Consider the following 26,245-nt stretch of genomic DNA (forward strand, 5'->3'; position numbering starts at 1 on the left):
CTTAGTGCAGCACATCGTATAGGCCCTTCTACCCAGTAGGCGCTCCAAAAGGGAGTTCCTATTTTACCAAACATAAAAGCATCAGCATCTGAGGCATGAACACAGCTCAGAAACCAGCAGGGTCAAGAGGCAGCCCAGGCACGGGTCTGCAGCTGTGCACCTGTAACACCCACATGGAGGATGCCCAGGAAGAGGCCTGAAAGACTCATGTTCTTCCCCAGAGGTACCTCGCCTGTGGAAAGCTGCTGTAATGCCAGGCTTGGGACATAAAGAAAGAAACTAGAGTCAAACAGTAACTGCCTCACAGCTTAGGCAGACTTCTGAATTACCCTGTAACTGTTAATGCTTGAGTTCTGGTTACATGGGATGCAATCAGCCAAGTAAAAGTGTTTACACCAAGCTGGAGTCGCCCCAAAGGAACTTTATAGGGCTGTCCAAATCTCATCCTACACTCTTGATTCTAGTCCCATCTCCAACACCTCTGATAATTCAAAACCCTTCCTCATCCTGCTTACCATGGCACAGGAAAGGAAAATGAAGCCATTCTTGCTAGGCTAGTTACCTGTATGGAGGCCCCAAACTTCTCGTTGCAGAGGCTGCACACTAACGCCCACCGACTGCTGGGGATGTGAGACACTTTTGTGATGGGCTCCATCTTCTCGGGGCTGCCAATGCTCACCTAGAGGGCCAAGAAATAACAAGACAGGGTGGCAAAGCCCATCAGACAAGAGGCTGAAATGAAAAGTAAGAGCTTAAAGAGATTTCTTATTCTCCTGCACCCCTCCTCCTATCACATAAGCAAATGCTAAGGGATGCTCACCCTCTTAAAACAAATCCCTAGTCCAACAGCATCAGAACAGATCCACGGCTAACAGCAACGGATGGCCCAGAGCCTCATCCTGCTCCAGCTGTCCATGTAGTTACCTGACACTGAAATCCACATCTGGAGAAACACTCGGGTAACTGAATTCCCACTTCTCACCTGAGCGGGAAGTAAGAAGGAAGCTACACTTATGTAACAGAACAGTGTAATCTTCTATACCTTCTGGCCCATGAAAAACTCATCAAACTAAATATCCATCTTAAACATATTTAAATTGGTTGTTAACAATGGCATGGGTAAATGTAAGCTATCTTTAATATCTCTCTCACTAAAGAAAACCATTCTCTTCAGTCAGAAAGCATTAAGACATTCAAAGTGGAAAACTACCAAGATAAATAAGGTATCATCTCTTCATTTGGCCTGGATTGCCAAACTGTAACCATGAGATCCGTGCTATCAAGATTCAAATCACAACTGCCTGCCTCTTCTCAGCCTCAATCCAAATCATCTCCCATGTAATTTTCCTCAGGAGGAACTATGCACCAAAATCACATACCAAAAAATGCTGAAATTTGAATCGCAAATGACATGCTCATGGTGAACCATGCAAATTAAATTAGTCAAGGTCTGGGACTTACAATAAATTAAACCAGACCTGAAATTAAATAAAAATCACAAACACGTGACCCAGAGCAGTGGTTCCTAACCACAAGCCATGAGTGTGGCCAGCCAGGGGCACAGATTTACAGGCTATCCATAGGGAGAACACAGCCACACACAGGCCACTGCTGGTAAGTGACCCTGGTCAGTTCTCGGGAGTGTCAGGAAGATGAGGCCAGCTGTGATGGCTATCTGAAGCCAAGTGTGACCACCACCAACCAACAGTCTAGCTCATGCTGCTTCCAATTAACATTTCCACATATTACACAATGTGAAATTCAGTTTTAAAAAAAGAAAAAGGTAGCAACTAAAAGATGTCGCGTATTTATGAATGATGGCCCCCACCCTACCCAATCCCATGACCTCCTGAGCTAAAGTACTCTTTAGTAAGGACCACACCTACCTCGGGGATCCACAGAGCACAGCTGACATGGACCCACTTTGTCCCACTACGAGTAGGCTTCATGGCTCCACCTTTCTTGGGACACAGCAAGCACTTTGGCTGAACTCCCAGGGCACAAGTCCGGCACAGCCAACTGCCCTCTGGTACCTTAAGGATTCCGTAACAGGCCTGTTATCCGCAAGGAAAATAGAGAAAAAGAAAAGATTAATTTTAAAAACACCTAGAGGGACGTTATAAAATGGAACCACCACCAAAATAGAGGCACCTCCTTGTCTACACTACCCTTGAGGTCAGGAAAAATGCCAGGCATCGTGACAGTAGCAATGGGACGTACTTGAGACAGGGTGTATCAGACCTGCAGACAATACCCACTTGTTTAGCAGGAGGTGCTCCTGAAAACTACTTGAGATCAGAACAGTTACAAAGAATCCACTTTCATGAGCTGCTACAGAAATCTAACTCTACCAAATTTATAAATATTTAACAGTAATCCTCAAAACACTTTTTAGGGTTAAGTGGGAGGAAGCTGTTCCCCTGATAGGGAGAAGGGGGATGCAAAGGGAAGAGAAAAAAACACAAGGCAGTTGAAAAACTCTCCCAAAGCTATTACTCAGACTGAGGAGCATCTCCATTCCCAGGGCTACACAAACTCGACTCACTAAGTACCACACTCTCTCCAGCGACCACAACAGGCATAGAAAAATGAGCTATACTAGACAAAGAGAGAATATAGTCTCTTTCAATGATACTTGAAACAAAGTCTATTTTGCACAAGATGGCAAATTACACAAGGTGGGAGAAAATGTAGAAAATGTAGAAATTAAGGCTTTCACAACTAAAGTAAGGTAGCTTAAAGAGAGAAAAGGCAAATGTTAAATAAGTGAAGAAACAAAACACGATGGTACCACAGGCACACTTAGAGCCTTTTAAAAACCAAACTGTCCAGAACTTTATCCTTAAATGAACTGGAAGTCAGGAAGTTGAGAGTCACAGTAACATAGCCCAATTCTCCAGACAGAAAAAACCCAGTCAGCTATGCAATATGAATATCCAGGATGAGAAAGGAAACCACAAGGAAGAACGAGTGAAGTAAAGTGGCACTAAGGAGGGCCTACGTTGGTGCCATGAATGAGCCATTGTCGACACAAATTTCCTGGAAAATAAAATTTTAAGGGGTTTTTAAAAGGCTTTGAATACCATAGATCAAAGGTTCTTAACCTTTTTTGTTCCACAGACCCCTTTGCCAGTCAGGCAAAATGAACACTACTATAATTTATTTATCATATACATTTATATGTAAAGGAAATGCTAGATTTCAGTTAGAGGTTCGAGAAAATAAAGATAATAAGTTGACTTTTCTCAATTCAAGCTCACAGACTCCCTGAAATCTTTCCAGACCTCTTGGGGTAATGTGGACCCCTGGTTAAGAACCCCTGCCATAGATGGCTATACACTGCCTAGAGCAGACATTCTTAGAGAAAGTCACATTTGAAGAGAGAATTGTTTTGCCAGAAAAGCAGTTCTAAGCTAATTTAAAGGATTAAATAAAATATGCTTAATGACAAGCCATGAAGATTTCTAAAAAGGAAAACGAGTAAATATTAAGGAAAAGGAAGAGACAATGAGCAATGGCAGAAAGTACATAGGGTCTAACCCTGAAGAAACCCACCCTGGCATCGGTTAACTCTTTCATAGAATAGAGGGTTTGACTAATGATTTTCAAGCCATTCTTAGTAGCAGAACGCTTTTTTGCTCACAATATTTTCACAGAAAAAAATAACATAAAATGGTAGGCGAAGGATTCAAAAAGTCATCCAAGTAAATATAAGAACCACAAGCAACAAATAGCAGCCATAACATCCATGAACAAGATGCAACAAACCCACTAAGAGAATCCTCATTATCCTAAGAAAACTTCCTAAACAATTTGAAAATTCAGGGCTACAAGATGGGCTTTAACATGACGACCACAAGAGTGTATGGCCTCAAGTCTCCTTCGCCAGATGAGCAGGGACAGGCCACAGGTGGTGAAGTCTTCAGGCAGAGTAAAGTCCAAGAGGCAGACAAATTACAAAGAAAATGGTAGTCAGGAACCTCCACAGAACAAGCTTGAGAGGTCATTCAAGCAACTAATCTCTTTTTTTCAAAATCTCAGCATCAATAGGTAAATTCAAAGGAGGTACCTCAGGACAGCCCTTTATATCATAGGAGCCTATGTAAGCACATATTCCCACACAAATCCAAATTCCTTCAATAGTGCATTAAGAACAAAAGAAGTGGATGTGGCTCAAGCAAGTGGGCTCCCATTTTCCATATGGGAGGTCCAGGGTTTGGTTCCCAGGGCCTCCCTGGTGAAGGCAAGTTGGCCTGAGCGGAGTGCTGGCCCACATGGCCAGCTGGCCTAAGCAGAGAGCTGGTGCAGCAAGATGACGCAACAAAAAGAGACAGAGTAGAGACAATAAGAGACACAGCAGACCAGGGAGCTAAGGTGGTGTAAAAGACTGAGCTCCTTTCTCCCACTCCAGAAGGTCCCAGGATCAGTTCCTAGTGCCTCCTAAAGAGAAGACAAGCAGGCATAGAAGAATGCACAGCAAATGGACACAGAGAGGAGACAATGGTGGTGGTGGTGGGGGATAAACAAATAAATAAATCTTTAAAAAAAAAAAGAGTTTAAGAGAGAATGAGACTGTCAAAAAGCTTTTTAAAGTGCCAGGTGCACAGCCTCACTGAAATCGAAGGATTTACCTCTCTATGGATGGGGGTAAGCAACCACCAAATTTTACTGGCATCAAGGAGGTCAGGAAATGACCTTCAAGAAAAGGGGCTTCTGGCAGCGGACTTGGCCCAGTGGTTAGGGCATCCGTCTACCACATAGGAGGGCCACGGTTCAAACCCCAGGCCTCCTTGACTCATGTGGAGGGAGCTGGCCCACGCACAGTGCTGATGTGCGCAAGGAGTGCCCTGGCATGCAGGGGTGTCCCAGCATAAGGGAGCCCCACGCACAAGGAGTGCGCCCCATAAGGAGAGCCACCCAGTGGGAAAGAAAGTGTAGCCTGCCCAGGAATGGCGCCGCACACACGGAGAGCAGACACAACAAGATGACGCAACAAAAAGAAACACAGATTCCCGTGCTGCTGACAACAGAAGCGGACAAAGACGACGCAGCAAATAGACACAGAGAACAGACAACCAGGGTGGGGGACAGAGGGGAGAGAAATAAATAAATAAAATCTTTAAAAAAAAAAAGGGGTTTCTTTTCTCCCCTTTAACAGCTCATTTTATAATTGCACAAATTAGCAAAAAACCCCTTCCAAGGGTTTTTTTCCCCTAGTGTTTTTGATACCTAAATTCAGGTGTTTCAGCAGGACAGAGAAGGCTCATATATTCTTTTGAAGTAAAACCTGACTTCTGTGGAAAAGAAAACAGAGTGAAGGATGAAGAATTTCCAGATGATCCTAGTCCCCTGGTTGTAAAAGTAGCACAAGATGAAAGAACCTAGGGGAAGAAGAATGTTATCTATAGGGCATATTTCTTTAATTCACTGTAGACAGTGGGGAAAATAGACCCTGTTTGAAGGAAGATCCTTAGCCTCCCTGGGTTCTGGGCATGCTCTCTGTTGGCAGACAGGTACACACTGGGGCTTCTGTGTCACACTGTCCCACATACCTGGTGCACACAGATGTTGCATTTGTCACAGAACACCATCTCATTGCCATCCTCACCATCAGGCGACTGGCACACATCACAGACCACATCTTCATCATATTCAATCCCTAATCCCTCTTCAGTCTCTATAGCATGATTCATATTGTCATAGCAGCGCTGTTCAAATTCCTCCAGGACCCTTTCCATGGTGTATTCATCTAGTTCAGGCATTCCTGAAAGAAAAATACCATGTGACAATCCATTTCAATATATCCATACTAATAAACACTACAATAAATATCACTTTGTTTATATTTATAAATAATTTTACAATAAATAATATTGTAAGTAAACCCATCCCTGAGTGCCCCAAATATTTTCTACTGAAAATCAATCAGACCCATCCAAGGAATGAACTTTTAAATTAAAAGGCAGAAAATATTCTCCTATGCAACAGTTTGTTCCTTATGGTAGGGCACTGAAAATGTACAATAAAAAGAAAAGCAAAAGATAAATCCCATAACAGTTCAAGGATATTAAATGCATACAGTGTTAAATAAGTCACTTTATAATAATTGTTATGCATAATAACTAGCATAGGTGATTCTAAAACCATGACCACGTATTATGGGTTGGGTGTTTGTTTTAAACATTCCTTTCATGGTGCTTAAAACAGAATTCACTGTGAGCAGTCAAATGTTGTTAACTGGGTTATTGAAATGCACAGTTATTCAGATGCATGAAAGACAGGAACACAGGGAAATGTCTGAAGCAAAGGAGACATATAATTTGGCTCAAATAAAATACATTCTTAAGCAAGAATGATCAAAAACAAATTTCAAGTGGTTATCTGGGTTATAGCTAGTGGGTGGGATTACATTTATATTTTCATCTATTAGTGAATATTTTCCAAATTTCATACAATGAAAATACTTGTACAGAAAGAAAAAGATTACAAAAAATATTCAAACAGGACATTTAAATGACAAGAAATAATGGTAATATAATTAGAGCCAACAACTTTCATGTATTATCATGAATTTTAAAGCAATCACATTAACTCAATTTTTTTTAAATTAGGAGAATACCTTAGGGCTAAAACCATGATAAGCCCTAAACATACATACAAAAAAGCCTCCTATCATCTCAAACCCTATATAATTAGGAGAAAGTCAGGCACTTTCTATTCCAATTCCTCCTACCCATTTTGAAAATAGGCTTTGGAAATACAAAATTATGCCCTATAATTAATTTTTTCTGTAAAACAAGATCAATAAAGTATTTAAGATTGTATTTAACTTATTAGTTATACAACTACATAATTTATTCTACCAAAGTATTTGGCAATATCTTTAAATCTGATGAGTTAGTCCAGTAATTAGCTTTAAACCATTCACTAAAGACTCAAGCGTCTTTGGCTTTATCCTCCAACTTAATACGAGATTCAGTCAAGTACATTATAGCGGTTTTTACAAAGCAGAGCTTTATAACCTATGAAGCTGAAATATTCAGTTCCAAATGAGCTCTGAAAACTTCTGAACAAATTCTATAAAACAACCTCCTGGCCCGCTAACTTTCTGGCCACTGATACCTAAAAGCAAGCACCAAGAGAAAGGAAATCTACATTCAGTCTATTAAAGTACCATAGTAACCAAACTAGTAGAAAAAGGCAACATTCCCAGCTCAGTCCACACCTCTCTATACTGCCACTCCCACTCAACAAGCTGGTGACATCACAGCAGGACAACAACAGGCACCTACTACATGCCAGGCTCTGTGCTAGGTTCCATGGAGCAACACAGAAACAAAGCAGTCTTTGCCCTCAGAGCTTGGAAATCTACCACCACCAAACATCTCTTAAGTATTTACTATGTGCTAGGCTGTAAATAAAGAGCCTACGCAACAGGTCCCAAACCTAGACCCATGCACAAAATGCTAAATTTATCTTCATAGCTGGTCACATTAAGCCCGGGTCTAACCTCAGTTTTTCTCATCACAACACTCAAGGTAACCCTTCACTATTAGAACTGGCATGCAAAATGAAACCTATTTGACATCCTGGTCTCAACACAGTGAGATGCAAGTAATTGAACAGCAGAAGCTCTGACTTCTACATGCACAAAAATGAATCTTATAGAAAAGAGATGGTGATGGGCTGAACACTCACCTAGGGAAAGGCTTTGGTGAAGAAAAGCCAGGACAGACACAAGAAAGTTAAGTAGGAAAAGCACTCCAGGTTCGGGGCAGGACTTAAAAGAAAATCATGAAGGAGAAAATACGAGTGATATATTTGGAAAACAGTGAGATGGCAGGTGTGGAGTTCATGTGGAGAAATAGCATGTCATGGCTGAAGAGGGGATTTTAATGACACTGTAGGGGGTAAATAAAACTAGAGCAGGAAATTGTACAGACTAGATGCTTTGTGGCCTGGGGGGAGTCACTTAATTTCTCTGGCTTCAGTTTCTTCATGGTACATGAGTGTGTGTGTTGCGGGGGAAGGTTTAGATCAGAGCAGGGCTGGTAAATCCATGGCACCTGAGCTACAAGGCACTCTGCTAGGTTCTTGGAAACACTCCTCATCAATCCCACCACTCTCTTCTACTGAACTACACACAGGCTCTGAATCCATCCAACACATCTCCAACTGCAGGCAAGCCTGCGAGCTAAAAAAAAGGATCATCATTCTGACAATAACTAAAGCAGTGAGGGAGCTGGCATCAGACAATGAGGAGCTTTTACTACTCACCTATGCCTGAAATACTTCTCTTCATCATCAGCAAAAGTGCCAAGTGCCTGAATACAACTATAATAATGTAATACATAGTCTCTCACCCATCTCCTTAAATTCTTCATTGGTCAATTCTAGCCACGCAGCATCCATGTCATTGAGGTCATAACGACACACACTGTCAGCCAGTGTCCGGATGTCCACATAGCCCAATTCCGGAGGCTCAGAGCCTGATGAGACGATGTATTTCTTGGGCCTGATGAACATGAGGGATTTCTCTTCAGATACAACCCTAGTTAACAAGAAAACAAGGCAGCCAGGTTATCTTTTCTACCACATAAAAGGAAGCCTGACAGAAGGCCCCAAATGTAGTTTCCTCCTCCAACCCTCAAAACCCCAGGTCATCACACAAACACCACCACAGGAGGACCCAGTTAATAAAAAACCTAAATGCCACTGCTAACAAAACTCTAACTAGAAGTAGTCAAAGTCCCCTAAAATGGAAATAGATAAAAATGAAAACACTGCAAGCAGCAAATGTTTTCAAAACCAGCTTCTTCTACTTGGCTTCCCAGGATGCCACCATGCCCTGCCATTATGTAAGATAGCAGTTGCTCTGGCCTGCTGGCAACACCAGAGAACAGTGATCTGTACGTTTCAAGGGCTAACCATTAAATCACTTTCTATTACTCAGACCTGTCCATTCCTGCTGGAGGCCATTAGAACCAGACTGCTTGCCTAGCACTGGGTTTTCAAGAACATCGGAGGAGACATGAGCAACATCACCAGCCACATAAGCAGGGGTATACACAATAGAACGCTGGGGGACCAAGGGAAGAAACCTATCAACTCTGACCTTAAAAAAAGAGAGAGAAAAAATCAGGCCTTGGCCATTACTAAGAAATCTAAGAATCAGAGCACCCCAGCCAAGTAAGGGACCCTACCTAGAAAAACTGTGGTCCCAGGAACACACAGGTTTCATGGAGACAGGTTTGTATTCTTCTCACACTGCTACATGCTCTCCCCCACCCTGTCAGCACCTGGAGAAGTGCTTTCTCAAAATCAGTGACAGCTCATGAGAACATCAAATCACTCTCTACTTGGAATGAAAGGTCCTCCTTGTAACACACCCAGAATATGAGGCCCCACATGTTCAACAAAGTTCCTCCACATCTCTCCAAGGTTTCAGCAGTTTGCGTTAATATCAACAAGCTGCCCAAAGAATATGTTGAAGTATTTCATCACTCTTATAACAGACTGATTGTTGTCTATACTACACTGAGATGGGCAAACTTAAGAGACTATATTTCTCCTACTCAGTGAAGAGCAGAATTTCAGGTACAATTTTTCATAAACTATATTGACTCATTTTCCTTTTTTCCTGGGCTTGTAACTGAAATTGAACAGTTCAAGTGGGATCAGGATTGCCAATGCTGAAACAGTTGCTATTGCATCTCAGATAGAGACTCTAAAGCAAATACACTATTTATTGTGCAGAGCACAATGACAAGCTCTGCTCTGCTGTCAGGATTCTAACCTATGGAGGCCATGTTGATGCTTTCTGATATCTCATGTAAGCCTATGTACTGATGACGGACTGTGGTAAGATATGGGCATTTTTTATCATTGGATAGATTCCTCACAGAGAGCCCAAAATGACAACAAGCAAAATCGTCAAGTGCCTGAAAAGACACAATGAGGTAAAATTTAGTCTGTACTCAGCAACAATGTGAGACCATTTCACACGACAGATAGCTGACTGACAATACAGCAAAGAAACCAGGGGCTAGCTGAGCAGAGGGCACTCAATCCTCTCTCCCTAAGATGAGTCTCCAGGTCAGCGGAGCTATGTGGTGAGGAAATGAACGGGCTCCAACCTTATTCTGAGCCAAGTTTGCTGAGAATCTGACTCTCAGAAACCCTTTAATGGGTGATTTGTAAGTAAATCCAGAGAAAGTAATTCCTCCAAAGTGAACTGCTCCAAGACCCAAGAAGCACCACTGCTGGTTCCCAACAAGTCTAGATATTACTCTCCAGTAGAGACCCTCTCCAAGGTGAATAGGATCTGGATGAGGAAACAAGCACAGGAAATGAAGCAGCAGCCATGTGAATATCCAAATGATCCCTCTCCTCCAGCCAGTCACTTCCCAGAATGTCTTGGAATTTGGTCTCCTCTCACAAAAGAACAGCACCTTCCCAAGATGGCTTTAATGTTAAGCTCAGAGGTCCAGGGTCCTCAAAATTACTACCCTTTGGGCCTAAAGTGGGTTTCTACTATATTTCTATTTCTATATGAGACCACAATTTATTTTACTGGGAACTCAGAAATGGCCTCTTCTCAGATACCGTTTACCTGCTCTGGCTATCAGGGAAGAAGGGCAAGGGGATGGGGGTGTATCTCGCCTTGAGACATATCTACCTGGCTACAGGCTGAGGGATGGTCCCAGGGCTCACTGGCACCTGGACGCCCTTCTCCCACTCCTGTCTCCAGGGGTCTGCCAACACATAGTACTCATCCGGGTTCAGCTGGTAAGAATCATGCAACTTCATAGCGGTGATCAGGTCTGTCCTAAACACCTGGAAAGGGAGAAAAAGGGACAATGACATTTGATATTTGCATTCTTATTCAGATTGCTGACAGCTGCAGGGTAACCATGGAGCTGCCATGTAACGAGGTCACTGTATCAACATAAAACAAACCTGACCTATTACAGAAAAACCCTTACACCCTCACTCAGGCACAGGCAGCAAGAGCTGACAGATCCCTGCCCTCTCACTCCCTCATTAACACCACAAGACACAGCAGTGTCTACAACATCTTCATCATCAGCAACAAAGCAACTAGTTGTCCTCTTCCAAAAAACTTCTGCAGATTCTCAAATTCACCAAGATGGCTGCTAAAATTACGGAGGGAGATAGCTCACTCAAGGGTGCTCGTTAGGCAAATGTTTAGAAATAAAACTTCACTAACCAGATAACAACTGCAAGCTGAAGCCTTCTCTAACTACCAGAGCTTTGTCTACCACACACTGCTCAGGTTCAATGCTCAATTCAATGCCCACTCAAACTGCCACCACCCTCCCCCTGCCTTCCAGGATACCAGGGCTGATGCAAAGTGTCTGGTGAGGTCAAGGTTCTGGTTGGCTAGTGCCAGGCATAAGTATAGGCCTGGAAAAATGTGGGAGAGGAGCAACAACAGACTGTTGGAATGCCAAGTCAGAGGACAGGCCTGCAAAGAACATGCTTGTTTACACACCTTCACCTGGTCTAACTTCTACAGGGGAAGCAGTATTTGTGGGCAAAGTAGATGGCAGAAAAAAAAAAAAGAGGAGGAAGAAAACAAAAAGCCACTACACCCCCTTCCCACCCTGCCAAAAACAGATAGACCCACAAAACTCAAGTACACTACTCTGCCAAGACAATTACTCAATTCACAGACCAAAATAAGGAAAAACACCAAAGGCAAGGCGGCCCCCAACCCTCCCCACCCCCAGTGCCTGCTCCTCAGTTCATCAGCCTGTGGCCTCTGGTAAACAAGGCCTGACCAAGCAGGGAAAAACAGCAGGATCACAGCTCCATCTCACAACTGGAGATGCACACGCAGCTTCCTCTCCAGCCTCGTCCTCAATCTAAGGGGCTACATAAGGAAGCCCTAACCTTGGCATTAGCACTGGCCAAAAATTGTGTTTGGCACAGAGCAAGCCTGTATCTGTACGCTACACTCTCTGTTTACACAAGTCACAATACTGAACTCTCTTCTCAGGACAGGCAGTTCTTTCTTGTGCTGCTAAGCACAGTTCACATTATATGCCTGCTAATGGGTCTATGTTTGTTTTTTCTGGTGGCTTTTCAGGGTGGTGATCATTTTAATAAACTTCACCATAATAAACTCGGGAGCAGTGTCTGAATAAAAAGACCATTTCTCCAGAGCCTGCCATTCTTGACACCAACTTTTCCCCAGGATACCATTCCTCCTTTCCCAAGTCCCAATAATGAACAAGAACTTGGCCTTCCACCTTCCACAAAATCCCGAGAAGATCAGGTTACCTCAAGGCAATGAGCAGGTGCCCAGCCCAGAGAGGCATTACCTTCATTAGCCATGCCCTTTCCCATCCCCCCACAAATGAAAGTTCTTTAATGCCTAAATCACAGGTCTACACCTTCAATAGGCAAATCAGATAAAAACATATTCCAACTAAGTCTTATTTGTAAAAAAAAATAAGGAATTTGCCATAAAAGGAAAAGCAATCTGAAGCAAAGAGATAAGAAAAGACATCCCACCATTCCTTTACTTAAAGATTCAGGTGAGGAAATGATCAAGAATTTAAACAGATGCCTCAAGAGTAAATTCCTGAATCCCTGGCAGAGTTCAATATAAGTGCTTTTAGTATAAAGAAATTTGAACCCAGGGCTAAACTCAAAAAACTTTTAGCAGTAGATCTGGACCAAAGCAGGGATCCCGGACAAGGCCAGTGCGCTGTTCCCTGCTGCTCGGCCTCCATCTCATTGCTTGGTGCGGCACGGGAAGGATGGCTCCAACTACACTCCCAGGGCAGTGGTCCTCGTCCCGCCAAATAACAGCTCCTTATTACAGTCCCCCTTGTATTCCTGTGCTGAAATAACAGGAGCACAGTGTCAACATCAGGAAAGGATTCTGGGGGGTTGTGGAGAAATAACATAGGGAATTAAAGAAGAAATAAAAAAGAGCAACAGAGACACTCCAATACCACCGGAAAGGAAGTAAGTACGATAGGTTCAAAAGGGCTGGGATAAATCAAGGTGATAAAATGCCACCGTCCCATGAACATGTTTAAGTGTCCCCAATGGTGCTTTTCTGTAATTCTAAAGGACGTATACTGCTTCCTCGTGGAGGATGCTATTCCACAGCTAAATAACTCCACCACTCCTCAACACAGCGCTGCCATGACATCCCCCATTACATCCTGAGAAAAAGAAGGGCCTCTGTGGAATGCCTGCCTCAGCCTCGCCATTACAGGGTGAGGCTGTCTTTCAAGCCATTCCTTTAAGAGGCAGTACAAAATCAAAGGGTATAACAGAAAACTTCTTCCCATCTCCTGCTCACTGGAAAATTAAATGTCATTTTTTTCAATGATTTAAATCCTCACAGCCCAGCAAAATTTTCAGGACTGGTAGGGCCCCTTAATCAACAAAGGCCAACAAAGAGAAATGTACCTGAAAACGAATTTAAAAACACAGATAAATAAAATGTAGGGTAGCAGGGGAAATGTAAGATGACCACAAATTGGGAAATTAGGGAAAAACGCCCTAGCATAATTCCCAAAACAAAACACCCATAAATTATACTAGGTTCTTCTCAAATAAAGCCACAAAATCTGTGGCTAAAACTATCTTGGCGCTGGCTATGACTGGCAGCAGCTAAACTCACTGATCTCCTGGCCAGAAGAAAAGTTGTTGGGAACCAGCGAAGATGAAACAGAAAAGGAAAAAAGAAATCGAATTAATAATAGCTAACATTTATAGAGCACTTTTTGTGTGTAAGGAACTGTTTATGTGCTTGTATATATTAGCCTGTTCAATCATCACAAGAGTCCTGAGATAGATGGACACCTGTTATCTCCCATCCTACAGATTTGGAAACTGAGGCAGAGAGGCTGAATAACTTGCCCAAGATTGCACAGACAGACATCAATCAAGCAGGGGTATGTGTCAATAGAATGTACTCATGCACACATGTGTATAACATGCACAGTCACACAAGCATTCAGGAAATACCTCCGAAGGCTTTCGATCTTCATGTCTGGAGCATGAACTTCTCCTGTGCTGGGATCTGGAATTCTGGGACCATGTAGTTGACAGGCCTAAAGATACAAATATATAAACAGAACAATTAAAAACTGCTCAGACCACTGGATATTCACATGGGTGTTGTTTTTTTACACAGACTCACCTCAGCAGCACACCGTGGATGACCAAAGATTCATCCCCTCCCTTTTTCTCTGATAGAACACCTTCCTCCACTCCCACCACTTACTTAATATCCATTTCCCAAAGCAGACCCAACAGGAGCACAGTGGTCTGCGCTGAGCTCAGTAACACTGCATCCCAGGCACAGCACACAAGAGAAGAGACATGGAGCTATCATCCGTAAGTCTGCATTTTTTAAACAGTTTTATTCATATACCATACCGTAAGCCTGCACTTTTTAAGTTAAGAGGTTCAAAGTCTCACAAGGGTAAATATAAATTGGAAAACATTTTACTGACTTTTCAGTAAGCTTTCTAAATGCTGGGATCATTATGCTAAATCCTAAGCCCGTCCCCAAAACATAAAAACAAAGTTATTACTCCCCAAAGCAAAAAACTTAGTATTCCCTGCAATAGGGAACCTCAGATTGATAAAAATTTCTTCAAGTGCTATGGACAAAATCCTTAAAAGTCAATGACTCCACTTTCTCACAAAAAGGCCAATTGGCTCTTTTCCCTAAAGTACTCTAATACTCTGCAATCTGCCTTCTTACCCCACCAGACTGTTGACACTGGGGACCCGACCAAGACACTGACACCTCTGAAGTGCCACAAGTTTGAGCTCTTCTAGGCCTTAAGACCTCTCTGCAGCTCCAATAACTCCGTCCTGTTTGAAATGTTCCCTATGCCTCAGTGGCAACTGTCTTTCCTGAAGTCCCCACTCTGTGAGTGTCTAGTCTTCCATGTCAACTCTCTCCTCTCCCGACTCCCTAGGGACCCCTCATTCATGATCACCATCTTACCCACACACCCAAAGGACACTAGTCAACATTCCTAGACTGACTTAACCTCCCTCCCAAGCTCCAGACCCAACTGTCACCTTCCCATTAGACACCATCCGCAGGCTGGGGTTCCCTAGATCTGCCAACAAATTCACCATTACAAAATCTGGGCTCAATATTTTTCCCAAATGAATTCTTCCTCTTATATTTCTATTTTGATGACTATCACCATTTCTACTTACTCAAAAGTAAGAGTTATCCTAGATTTGGACATATCCAATCAGTGGCCAAGTCATATTCAACTTCCCAGTACCTCAAAATTCCTGCCCCTCTTCTCTAATGCTGCTGCCACCTTCTGTTAATTCATTATAGGGACAACTGCAAGGGTCTCCTATTTGTGGTTGCCAATGCTGCTGCTAGAGATCCTAAACCACCCTCACCCACCTGTGGTATCTGTTTAACTTCCTATAAGTCCCCTCCACTTGTTTAATTATCACGACAAACCTGAAAACCTAATGGTATGGTTTCTCAGAATTAACAACCGATTCACCCCGCCCCCCCAAAAAAAAAGCCAAAAACCAGAGGGAACAGTCATTCTCCCAGTAAAATCTCTTGTCACTCATCAGGAAGTCCTTATCACTACAGATTTCAGGGACAGGGACACAAGACTCAAAGCATCCATAAGACCTTGGAGATAATAAGACATAGATCCTGCACATGAGCCTATCATCAGATTTGCTCTGACTGAGACTAAAGGGAATTGCCAAGCTTCCCTCTGAAGGGAAAGATCACCAGTTCCAAGGTCCCTTACTGGGTCAACTTACTCTTAACCAGACTTAAGATTTCCTACAGGTGGCCCCATTGCTGGTACTCCTGCGTATCTCAGCAAATATTTTAGAAAATTCTTCCAAAGAAAATAATAAAGCATGTCTCTTATATTCCAAATAAACAACAATGTTTCACTCCCACATTGAAAAAAATATTCTGGGCACCAAGAAAGAAATATTCTGGGTAAGCCCAGCTTGCAGAAATTCTTAATCTGGTCATTACTGGCAAAAGGGAAAACAGAAGCCAACTTAGGAACCTGGAGATGAAGGTGGTTGGGTAGCTCACAATGTCTAGAGAGGCTTCTCTTTCACCCTCTGATCCTGGAGACCATCCTCCAGCCGATACACAGCCCGAGAGAAGAGAAAGACAGGGAAGAGCATATGCCACGTCTGGTTGGGATTCCTAGAAGATTCAGGGAGCAAAAAAGAAGAGGGCAGGGCAGAAAAAGATGGCCCATTTACTTTGAATTACTATGGAAAGAGTTAAAGATAAATGATAAGGAACAAAGTCAGAAATTCAAAAAGAATCATTCCATTAAGTATACTTTAGAACTAACACAGTTGGGAAAGTTCCTTACAGTCAAATACTTTCAATGTTAAAGCAGAAACATTTAATTCTTGCTTTCTGTGACTCTTTTGCCCCCTTCTTAGGGACCTGTCAGGACCCTTCCTAGATCATACCCAAAGTTCCCAAGAAGCATGCAGCTTTGCTGGCAACAGAATACAACCCAAATAATGGTAATTATTTAGAAACTTTTCCTAGAACTCCTTTTATAATCTTGAAAAAAGGTATCTACACTAGGTGTACTTTTAATAGAAGAATCCAAAGATGCTACAAATTTGGTAGCAAACAGTATTAACTAAGAGATAGTCTGGTCCATCCAGAAACAGTCTGTTTCTCTTTCTTTGATTTACCTAGTGTTGATATAATTCAAAAGGAAGAAGACAAGTGAAAATGAATTTTATTCAGAGCCCAAAGTAAGCTAGTGCTTACCAGGGGCTGGGGGAAAGGGGGAGTTATTGCTTAATGGATATCATGTTTCTGTTTGGGTATAATATTTCCGTTTGGGGTGATAAAAAATGTTTTGGAAATAGAGAGTGGTGGTGGTTGCACATTGAAAAATGTAATTAATGTCACTGAGTTGTGTACTTAAAAATGACAAATTTTGTTATATATATTTACCACAATAAAAAAATATATTTTTTAATGAATCCTATTGAACTCACTTTGCAGAAACAGAAAGACTGGGGGGAAAGTTAAATTTAAATTATCACTGACATAAGGAACAATTTTAGCTGCTTTATTTATAAAAAGCCCCAAACTGGATGTCCATCAACAGACCGTGAATGAATAAACAAATTATAGTATATCCATGCAATGGAATACAACCCAGCAATAACATAGAATAAACTACTAATACATACAACAACATGAATGAATCTGAAAATAATTCTGTTGAATGAAAGAAACCAGACCAAAAAAAAAGTACATACTGTATTGTTTTATTTATACAAAGTCTAGAAAATGCAAACTAGTCTATAGTCAAGAAAGTAGATCAGTGGTTGACTGGGGAGAGGTGTGGGGGGATCTCAAAGATGAAGAGAGAACTCTGGGGGGTGATGAATGCTTTACTACAGATTCCAGTAGTAAATCTTGATTATGATTCATGGATGTAAACATGTCAAAACCTATCAAACTGTACACTTTAAATATATGCAATTTACTAAATGTCAATTATCCCTCAATAAAGCTGTTAAAAAATTGTCACTGACAGAAAATAATTGATGATTTCCTATCATCCATGAGCAGTAAAGGAAAAGAAAATGCTCTAGTTTACATAGGCATAGGTGATTTGTGTAAAGCCTTAATGGTGCTGCTGAACCAGGTGGAAATCTGGAATGGGTGACAAAAGAATCAGTGGGGCAACTGCTCTTCCTTCCAAGTCCAGCAGAGGTATTTGTGCTCATATTTCTCTTGCTCCTCCCAAAAATGGTCACTATCTTAAGAGCCATTGGTACCAGACACAGAATGATGATTTAGAATATATAGTATACCTAAGTCAGTGCTGTGGACACAAATTCTCGATAAATATTTCTGAGAAGTGGAGTAGACAAAAATACAACACCATGGTTCAGCATAGTCAGTCATGCTCAACTAGAACCACTACTGAAACCCTAGAACTAAAAGCAACACAAACCAAGAATACACTCCTGATTTGCCTATCAGAAGGTATGCTTTTGAGCTCAAGGAAAATGAGTTAAAGGAAAGTTAAATAATTAAAGAAATAATTACAAACTGAAATTTAAAAAAAGACATAATTGGTGGGGCCACTGCTTCCTGATTAGAACGCAAACACATGTACAGAAACACCAACTAAAGACCCAAAGCTAAATCTTGACCTTACTACACCAGTACTTCTTCCTGCAGCCATGCCCTCTCCAAATACCTCCCAGATGGTCAAGAAGCATTCAGAATATTATCAGAATAAAAATAATCTGTATCCCTTTTAATTAAAACTAAAAGTTATGTTATAGGGCAGCAGATGTGGCTCAAGCAATTGGTCTTCCACCTTGCACATGGGAGGTCCTAGGTTCAGTTCCCAGTGCCTCTTAGAAAGGCTAGCTGGCGCAACAAGAAATGATACAACAAAGGGACAGAAAGAAGAAAGACAATGAGAGACACAAAAAACCTGGGAGCTTCGGTGGCTCAAGTGGTCCCAGGTTTGGTTCCCAGTGCCTCCTAAAACATGAGCAGACATAGAAAGTACACAGCAAATGGACACAGAAAGCAGACAGTGACCTCAAAAAATGGGGGGGGAGGGGGGACACAGAGATAAATAAAATGAATCTACAGGAAAAGAAGTTATGTTATAAAGCACTCTTTTGAAAGCATACTGGGAAAAAATCAAATTAAAAAAGAGAGTATTAAAATACCAAAAAGATTGGGAAACAGTGATTTTTATGCTATAGCAAAACACCAGCCTACTGTCATTTTAAAAACTGTGTGCTAATATTATGCTGGGTTGGTGCTGCATTGTTTTTGTTTTCAGAGTGCTAACTGAATGACAAAGGTATCAAAGGTAAAATTTTGTTTTATTTTCCTTTTTGCTTTCAGGTGAGGAGTTAGGAACTCGGAAAATTTGGTAACTGTCTAAAATTATATGTTACCCACATACAAGATTATTTCCTAGGGTTTTAAGTCCACTCTAGAGACAAATTTAAGTGACTCAGAAAAATTCTTGACATGTATATTGTTTCAGAGTTAAGAAACAATCTTATATTAACACTGAAAAGACTAAATGGAAAAAATAGTGGTTTTTGTTTTTTACTTTGCCATCTTCCACCCTCCTCCTTAAAACAGAACCCTTCATCTTTCATCATTTGTAAAAAATGTGTCACAACAATGGAAGGTGTTGGTGATGGGGGGATGTATGGGAATTCTGTGTAGTATGCATGATTGGTTTGTTAATTCACAACTTCTCAAACAAACAAACAGAACTTTTTGAAGTAATAAAAGTTTATGAAAGGCTCATTTACTGCAGCATCATGACTATTTTTCAAGCAAATGGATCCTGCCCATCCATAACATTCTGCACCCTGCTTTCCGGTCCTATTACACAGGCACCTGGAACATGCTCCTTTAACACACTAAAAATAGCCAAGATTCCTTCGTCCTAGATTTAAAACAAGGAAAAACCTCATGAGTAAACCTAATATATACTGCACAAACCTCCCATATTTAGTAGTTCGTATGTGTTAAGCCTCTCAGGTTGCACAGCACATGAGAGGTTCAAAAATCAGAATCAATGGTGGTCTCAGTGTTAACACAACCACAAAATTCAAACTAGGAAAGAACCTCACCTATGACCAAATGGCAAAACTTGCTGGCTCTCCAACAGAGCTCCTGGGCTCTAAATAACATGCTGGTGGCTTTTGGAGTGTTAAACTAGCTTGACAAAGTTAAGACACAGGACCAGAAGTATCTAGTCCAGCAGGCTGGTGTCACAGCAACAGTGCCCAGATCCATACTCCAGCACCTGTAAGTTCCTTAAAGGCTGGGCTATTCCTGTGCAAGGAAAGCAATACCATATAAATTCCCATCTGGAAGTAAGCAAATTTAATCCAGTTACCATTGCTTTATAAATAATGCCTTTTTCTCCACCCATTCCAATAAGTGCATGATTGAAGACAAACACAACTTCATTTATATTAGGGGCTGACACTACACCTACCATAATTCTTATATCCCAGCTCCATGGCCCAACTCACTTCCACCTTCCAAAAAAATGTTTAACAAAGGCATAATAAATATATTCAAAGAACTGACCCAGAAACCTTTCAACATGTGGACCTTCGAACAGTGGCACACAAATACTTCATTGTCACCCTCCACTCCTACTGAATCCAAGGGCCACAGAAGAGAGTAATCCATCCACAAGATCATTTTTACCAATTGCTCCCAAAGTCCAAGGAGATGCTCTGTAGTCAATGTCAAAGAAAAGTCATAACATACAGATGTGAAAATAGGCAAAGCCACCTCTGTGCACCTTGAAGAGATGTGGGTACAATACATACTCTGCAGAATTCGAACCAAAATTCCCATATTTCAAGAATTCTTCCACAACTTCTTGCACAAACAGGAATACAACTGGAGGCAAAAGAGAAACCAAAGCACAAAGAGCACAAAAAAATAAGAAACCAAGTTATCAAAAAATTTAAAGGAATTCATTAATTGCAATGATATATGTTTCATCCACCAAGCATTTTATTGTTTATCTACTAATAAGGCCAGAGAGAGCCCAGAAAAACAGAAGCTGTCACATAATCCCCAAACATCATACTTGCAACTCATCAATCTGCATTACCAAGTGACAAAATTAGTAGGTTTGAATTTTAGTCAGCTCCCTTTTCTGCTCATTTGTCATCACTGGTGGTGGAGAGCCCAGTACTGATAACTGGGAAAGGCATTTCCTGATATGGAGACCACAACAGGAAAGGCCCCACAGAGCCCCACCCTAGACTTTCTTCCACTGGGAGGACAAGAAGCCCAGATATTTGGGAAAGTAAACAAGAAAAGGAATCCTTGCTTTACAACTTTAGGAAAAACTTTAAAGTATCAGCACACTTCTAACATTCCTTGTAGAAAGTAAAGGAACAAGTTTCCCTCTGGATCTTTGAGACATCACATTTTAAAACAGAAAACAAATAAAAACACTATTTATAACTCACTCGCACTACTTCTGTACTTTATCCTAGCCAAAACCCCATATTTTGGAAACAATTTGCCAACTGAACAGTCTTATTAAGTACTACTTAATTATCTTCTTATTTTTATAGGAAAATATATAAGGACAATGATCAGAGCTAGTAACTGGCCTGAGATAACCAATAATGTACAATTCCTGCCAAAAGCAGGGACACAATGTTTTAATTAGCCTCTGCAGATTTATGAAGGATAAAATGCAACCTCCTTTAGGTTCTGGAAATACTAAAATAGCTGGTGGAACCCATTCCTACAGTTGCCGGAACCCATAAGGACGGAGGATCCTGGGCTGGGAACCAGGAAATAAAGTGCTTGTTTCCCTGGGCCCTACACCCTGGTACAACATGTAACTTCAGAGATTGGCTGAGCCTCCCAATCACAGGAGCCTAGCAATTACAGACACAACCTGCAGGCACCTCCAAGCTTCACAATCCAACTGCAGGGCCTGCCTCCAGGGCAACTGGATAAAGCTTCAACAACTATGGCTACAGCTTTATAAGGGCTTGCACCTGGCACAGAATATGCTTCTCTATCCCCTACTGTAAATACCGCGCTGGTATTCCCCTGAACCTGGCCAGAAAACAAAGCGAAGGACTCCAGACCAGGAGGCCAGCCGGGCCCAGCGTGGCTGCCGCTGGTACCACAGACCCATGCTGATGCCTGCAGCTGCCTCACCCTCTACTTGGACATGCGCCGCGTTGAGCTGGGAGCTGCTGCCAAAATTCTGTCAGGGCTGCAGGCTGAAGCATGGCCACTGCCCAGACCCACTCTTCTTACAAGCAGGGCTTTCCAAGTGTTCAAAACTGACATGGTGAGGTTCCAGAAGGAGAGCTCACTTCTGTGGACATGACTCGAGGGGCACAAGGTACCCTCCCTGCCACCCTCAAAGCCAAGGGGGGCCTATACAAAAGCACTGACTCCCACTCAAACAGGCAGGCTGGAGGCAAAGGCCTAAACTGTGACCAGCTGTGCTCAGAGAGGGTAGAAATGGGAGCGTTCTGTGGTGTGGCTGTGTGTATTTTTATAAGGCCCGGCATTCCAGGGGTTTTTAATGAGAGTTGTTTGTTCACCACTCTAATCACCCAACATTGAACCAACTGTACAAGAAAGGACAGCCTACCAACTCCCAGCAACTATCATCTTCCCCTCCTACCACCAAGAGATTTCCACATCCCGCAGAGGAGTTTCAAAATCTATGTAGGTTAACCTTCCTCTATCCTATAAGATTTACTTTAAACCCCTTTACCCCACAGCTTCCTCAGGAAGTCCAACACCGACAGGAACATACTAGGAAGAGGAAGAAAATGCCCCATCAAAGACAGAAGGTAGCAGATGAGGTGACTTTTGATGGACACATTTTTGGCGAGAACTTTGGATGCTTTCTTCCTCCTTTTCTCACCAGAATTCTAGGTGGAAATACTTTCTTAAACTTTGCTCTTCTGGAACCTTAGGGAGTACACATTAGGGGCCTCTGGATAAATGAGAAGGACTAGACTAGGCCAGGGTCCAGAACTGCACTGTCCAGTACAGTAGCTACTATCCACATGAAGTTGCTTTAATTCAAATTTTAATTATTTAAAATAAATAAAAAATTCAGTTCCTAAGTTGCACTAGCAGATACAGAATATTTCCATCCTATTGTGCAGTCTGGCTGGTCCAGAAAGAAAAAGGGCAAATGACTGCTTAGGGCTGGACCAGGATCCAGGAAAACCTACTGTAACCCAGCTCTCCAAAGGAGGTGAGGCAGGAATAAGAGCATAAAGAGTAGGCATAAACCTGTTGCTCAATGCCAAAAAAAATACTATAAAATAGTAGGTCTTTAATCTTTTACTGAGTATTATTAGTATGCAGAAGTAATTCATGAAACCCTCTGATTAATTCTGTACCTAAAACAGAATTAATCCCTCCCTCCCTACTCCCATAGCAGCAAAACCTTGTTTTCTATTGACAGCTTTCACTCTATTCTAAACTTGAGAGACTAGAACACTAAAACAACCCTGTTTGCCCAAAAACTATTCATTCTTCAGGACCAGCTCGACCTTCGCCTTCTCTATAAGTCCCCTGGCCCTCCCCTCCTTCTAATGAGTACCAACATCCATATACACTGCACAGCTCCTCAAAAAGGCATTTCTATTACTGCCCTGATGATTTCAGACCAGAGTTATTTTCTCTATATGTCTAAGACTGAGTTCCTTGAAAGTGTACCCAATTCCTTTCTCATCACACAGTCCAACAAGCATTCATTTAGAGTCTCCTGAGTTTAATTTATAATATAAAATGTAGCTCATGGGCTGAAGTTCAGGTACTGTGCTAGGTACAAAATTTCTTTCTGTTGTCTGCAGGGAGCTTTTCTCCGAGTATGCTATGAGTTTCTTAAGCCACAGATGCTGTGACATTTATTTTGACTGCCTGGAAGCCAACTAACTTCTGGTTCTCAGCTGCACGATGAAACTATGAGGGTGGCAGAGAGCTGAGATGCAGTCAGTGGTAGCATTAAATACAGTCATGTCAAAATCAAGTGAAGAGCACTGACACACAGCCTATTAAAAATATGTACATTCTATTTTCATATCATACTACACAGTCTTCTCTGTCCCCTTGTATTGAGTTGAATTAGTTAATAATTACCTGGCTTTAAGTTCCCTTTTCATAAAGAACCACTGTGGAGTACCATAAATGACGCTTAGGAAAAGCAGGCACACCAGTGACTCCAGGAACTAGATTATTCATCCTTGGATAACAAACAGGAATCCTCAGGAATGCCTGCCTGCAGTCAACCTTACCAGGAAAGATTTGGTTTCAGACCCGCAGTATCACACTCAGATGTGTTTCTCCTGGCTTTGGCTTTCTCCAACCTACCTGATATGCAAAGGGCCTCAGCATTTTAGAACATGACATTAAAAAATCATGTTTTTACACTAACCCAAACCCCAGTAGGCTCCAAGCACAACAAAGCAAGACTTACTGCCATTGTCGTCAGAATCCTCACTGCTGCTGGGAAGGCGACCTCGTTTCATGATCTCCCCGGGAAACAGCAGGCAGCCTGCAAAAGCAATGAGACAGCACTTAACCCAAGATGATAATACACAATCATCAAGTTGTGCTTAGGACGGCAGCCCAGGATTTACACCATACAAAAGCAAACAAACAGCTTTGAGTAGTATTTGAATTGTAAACAGTAAAAAGACCAAAGATACATGATTAGGCACAATCACTAACAGAACAGGTTAAAAAAAAAAAGAAGAGAGGAGTGGGGAAAGAAGGCAATTCTGTATCAGTAGGTCTCCCAGAGGTGCCAGATTTCTCTCTCTATTCCTATGACATTGTTACAACTACCATTCCAAGAGTCTCTTTAGCTGACTGGCAGCAACCACTGCAGAAAAAAATCCACAGCATTGAACACTGTGCTTTCTCACTACAGACAGATTCATATTTTATGTATATGGCCGGGGGGAGGGGAAAAGTGGGAGGGGGGACATGATAGGGGTTGTGCCTGAAAGTGTGAATATCTACACTGCTCTGGGCATGATTATGCTTCTCAGGCAAATTTTGCTAAAATAATCCTAAAAGCAGAATAACCTAGAATTCTAGGTACAAAATACAAAGAGTAATGGCAATGCACACGTCTCCTCTAGCCAGTTCCAACCCCTCAGCTATCCAGGACGGGAATATGACTTTATATAGAATCCAAAATCCTAGAACAGGAAGGGACGGCAGATATATAATTCTGATCGAGACCCCTCCCTTTTACTCATTAGGAAACTAAAGCCAGAAAAGGTTAAGCAGTGACTTGCCCTAGGAAACAATGTGGGTGGGGAGCTTCTAAGTCTAAATCCAATGCTACTTCCATACTTCACCCCTGCCTCCTTTCAGGTCAGGTACAGCTAAACCCAGTCAAACTAAGAAATCAGTTTGTGTATGTACCTGGTCTACCTTGCCAAGTCCTTCCAGATAGCTGGGGGTAACAGGTCTTCACACCCTCCAGGTAAGAGAAAGACAGCATTTAGGAAAGATCCCACAGCTATATTCATACAAGACTGCTCTCTAAACATATCCAAAAATTTTTTCTAAACTAAAATTGATCACCTTGACATCTTCAGGGCCCTGTCCTTATTCCCAGAACAATGATTCTCAATGAAGATTCAGAAAAAGTATGGCAGCCCATCATTTACCCATCCACCCCCTCAGAAAAGAACATACCAGTCTCCCCGCACTGAGAATCACAGCAAGTATAATATGGTATGTTTCCAATGGGAGTGCAGCACAGTATTCCTGTGTGCAGAGAACCACTGTGCTAGAACAAGACTATAAATAAAAAATCAATATTCCATACTAAATGTACATGTAAAAGAGCAATAAAAAATAAAAATTTAATGATTAAATTGTACAGAATTTCTATTTGGGATGATGAAAAAGTTTTGGCAATGGATGGTGGTGATGGTAAGCACAACATTGTGAAGGTAACTAAAAGCACTGAATAATATATTTGAATGTGGTTAAAAGGGGAAATTTTAGGTTCTCTATGTCACTAGAATTTTTTAAAAAACTCATGGCACAATTCACAGAATAAACCCTAGGTTAAGTATAGACTATAGTTTATAGTGCAATTGTAAAAATGTGCTTTCATCAACTCTAACAAATGTACCACACTAATAATGCAAGGTGTTAAAAATAGGGTGGCTTAGGGGAACCCTGTATTTTATGTATGATTTTCTGTAAACACACTTCCTTAAAAAATAAACAGAAAATGCATTGTACAACACAGTCTGTTTCCACAGAAACACACCTTATGAAACACACCTACTTGATTCATTCAAATATTCAGGTCCCTAGTCTATAATCCTAATACCTTATATTTTTTTCCAAAGAACCTCACTCACTGTAAAAAGTTTGCAGGTGGTCGTTTTCCAACTGATTCTTCAAAACCCATTAAAAGAATGTGCCAAGAGGAAACCTGGACAAGAGTCCTCATCTGGGTCATAAGCCATGTAAGACACAGATAGAGGGCTGTAGTTAAGATACAGTGGACAGCATCACAATCCTAAAACACACCCAAACCACCCTCCTTTTAGGCAGAGCCCCACCAACCCATAACTCTAACCCAGCATCCCACAAATTAGCCTGGGGCAGCCAAAAGCCTCCATGACTGACACATCTGTAGCACACTCC

At 41.7% G+C, this 26,245-nt stretch overlaps 1 protein-coding gene across 10 annotated transcripts in view; it reads right to left on the reverse strand.

The window, feature by feature from the left end:
- The window catches only part of JADE1 (jade family PHD finger 1), a 60,306-nt gene that overhangs the window by 16,735 nt on the left and 17,326 nt on the right, over positions 1-26,245 (reverse strand). For 5 of the 10 annotated variants that reach the window (XM_004466250.4, XM_071214692.1, XM_004466251.5 and 2 more), the window contains exons 2-8: positions 24,042-24,119; positions 14,014-14,099; positions 10,679-10,836; positions 8,364-8,551; positions 5,553-5,764; positions 1,887-2,054; positions 563-679 (exon numbers count right to left, since the gene is read on the reverse strand). In XM_004466250.4, coding sequence (XP_004466307.2) covers positions 563-679; positions 1,887-2,054; positions 5,553-5,764; positions 8,364-8,551; positions 10,679-10,836; positions 14,014-14,099; positions 24,042-24,093 — 981 coding nt within the window. In that variant the 5' untranslated portion in view covers positions 24,094-24,119. Of the gene's footprint in view, positions 1-562; positions 680-1,886; positions 2,055-5,552; positions 5,765-8,363; positions 8,552-10,678; positions 12,873-14,013; positions 14,100-16,070; positions 16,217-24,041; positions 24,120-26,245 lie in introns of all 10 variants that reach the window. The other 5 variants (XM_071214696.1, XM_071214706.1, XM_071214701.1 and 2 more) reach the window with 2 other exon arrangements.

The sequence above is a fragment of the Dasypus novemcinctus genome, chromosome 1 (assembly GCF_030445035.2).
Source record: "Dasypus novemcinctus isolate mDasNov1 chromosome 1, mDasNov1.1.hap2, whole genome shotgun sequence".
Lineage (NCBI taxonomy): Eukaryota > Metazoa > Chordata > Mammalia > Cingulata > Dasypodidae > Dasypus > Dasypus novemcinctus.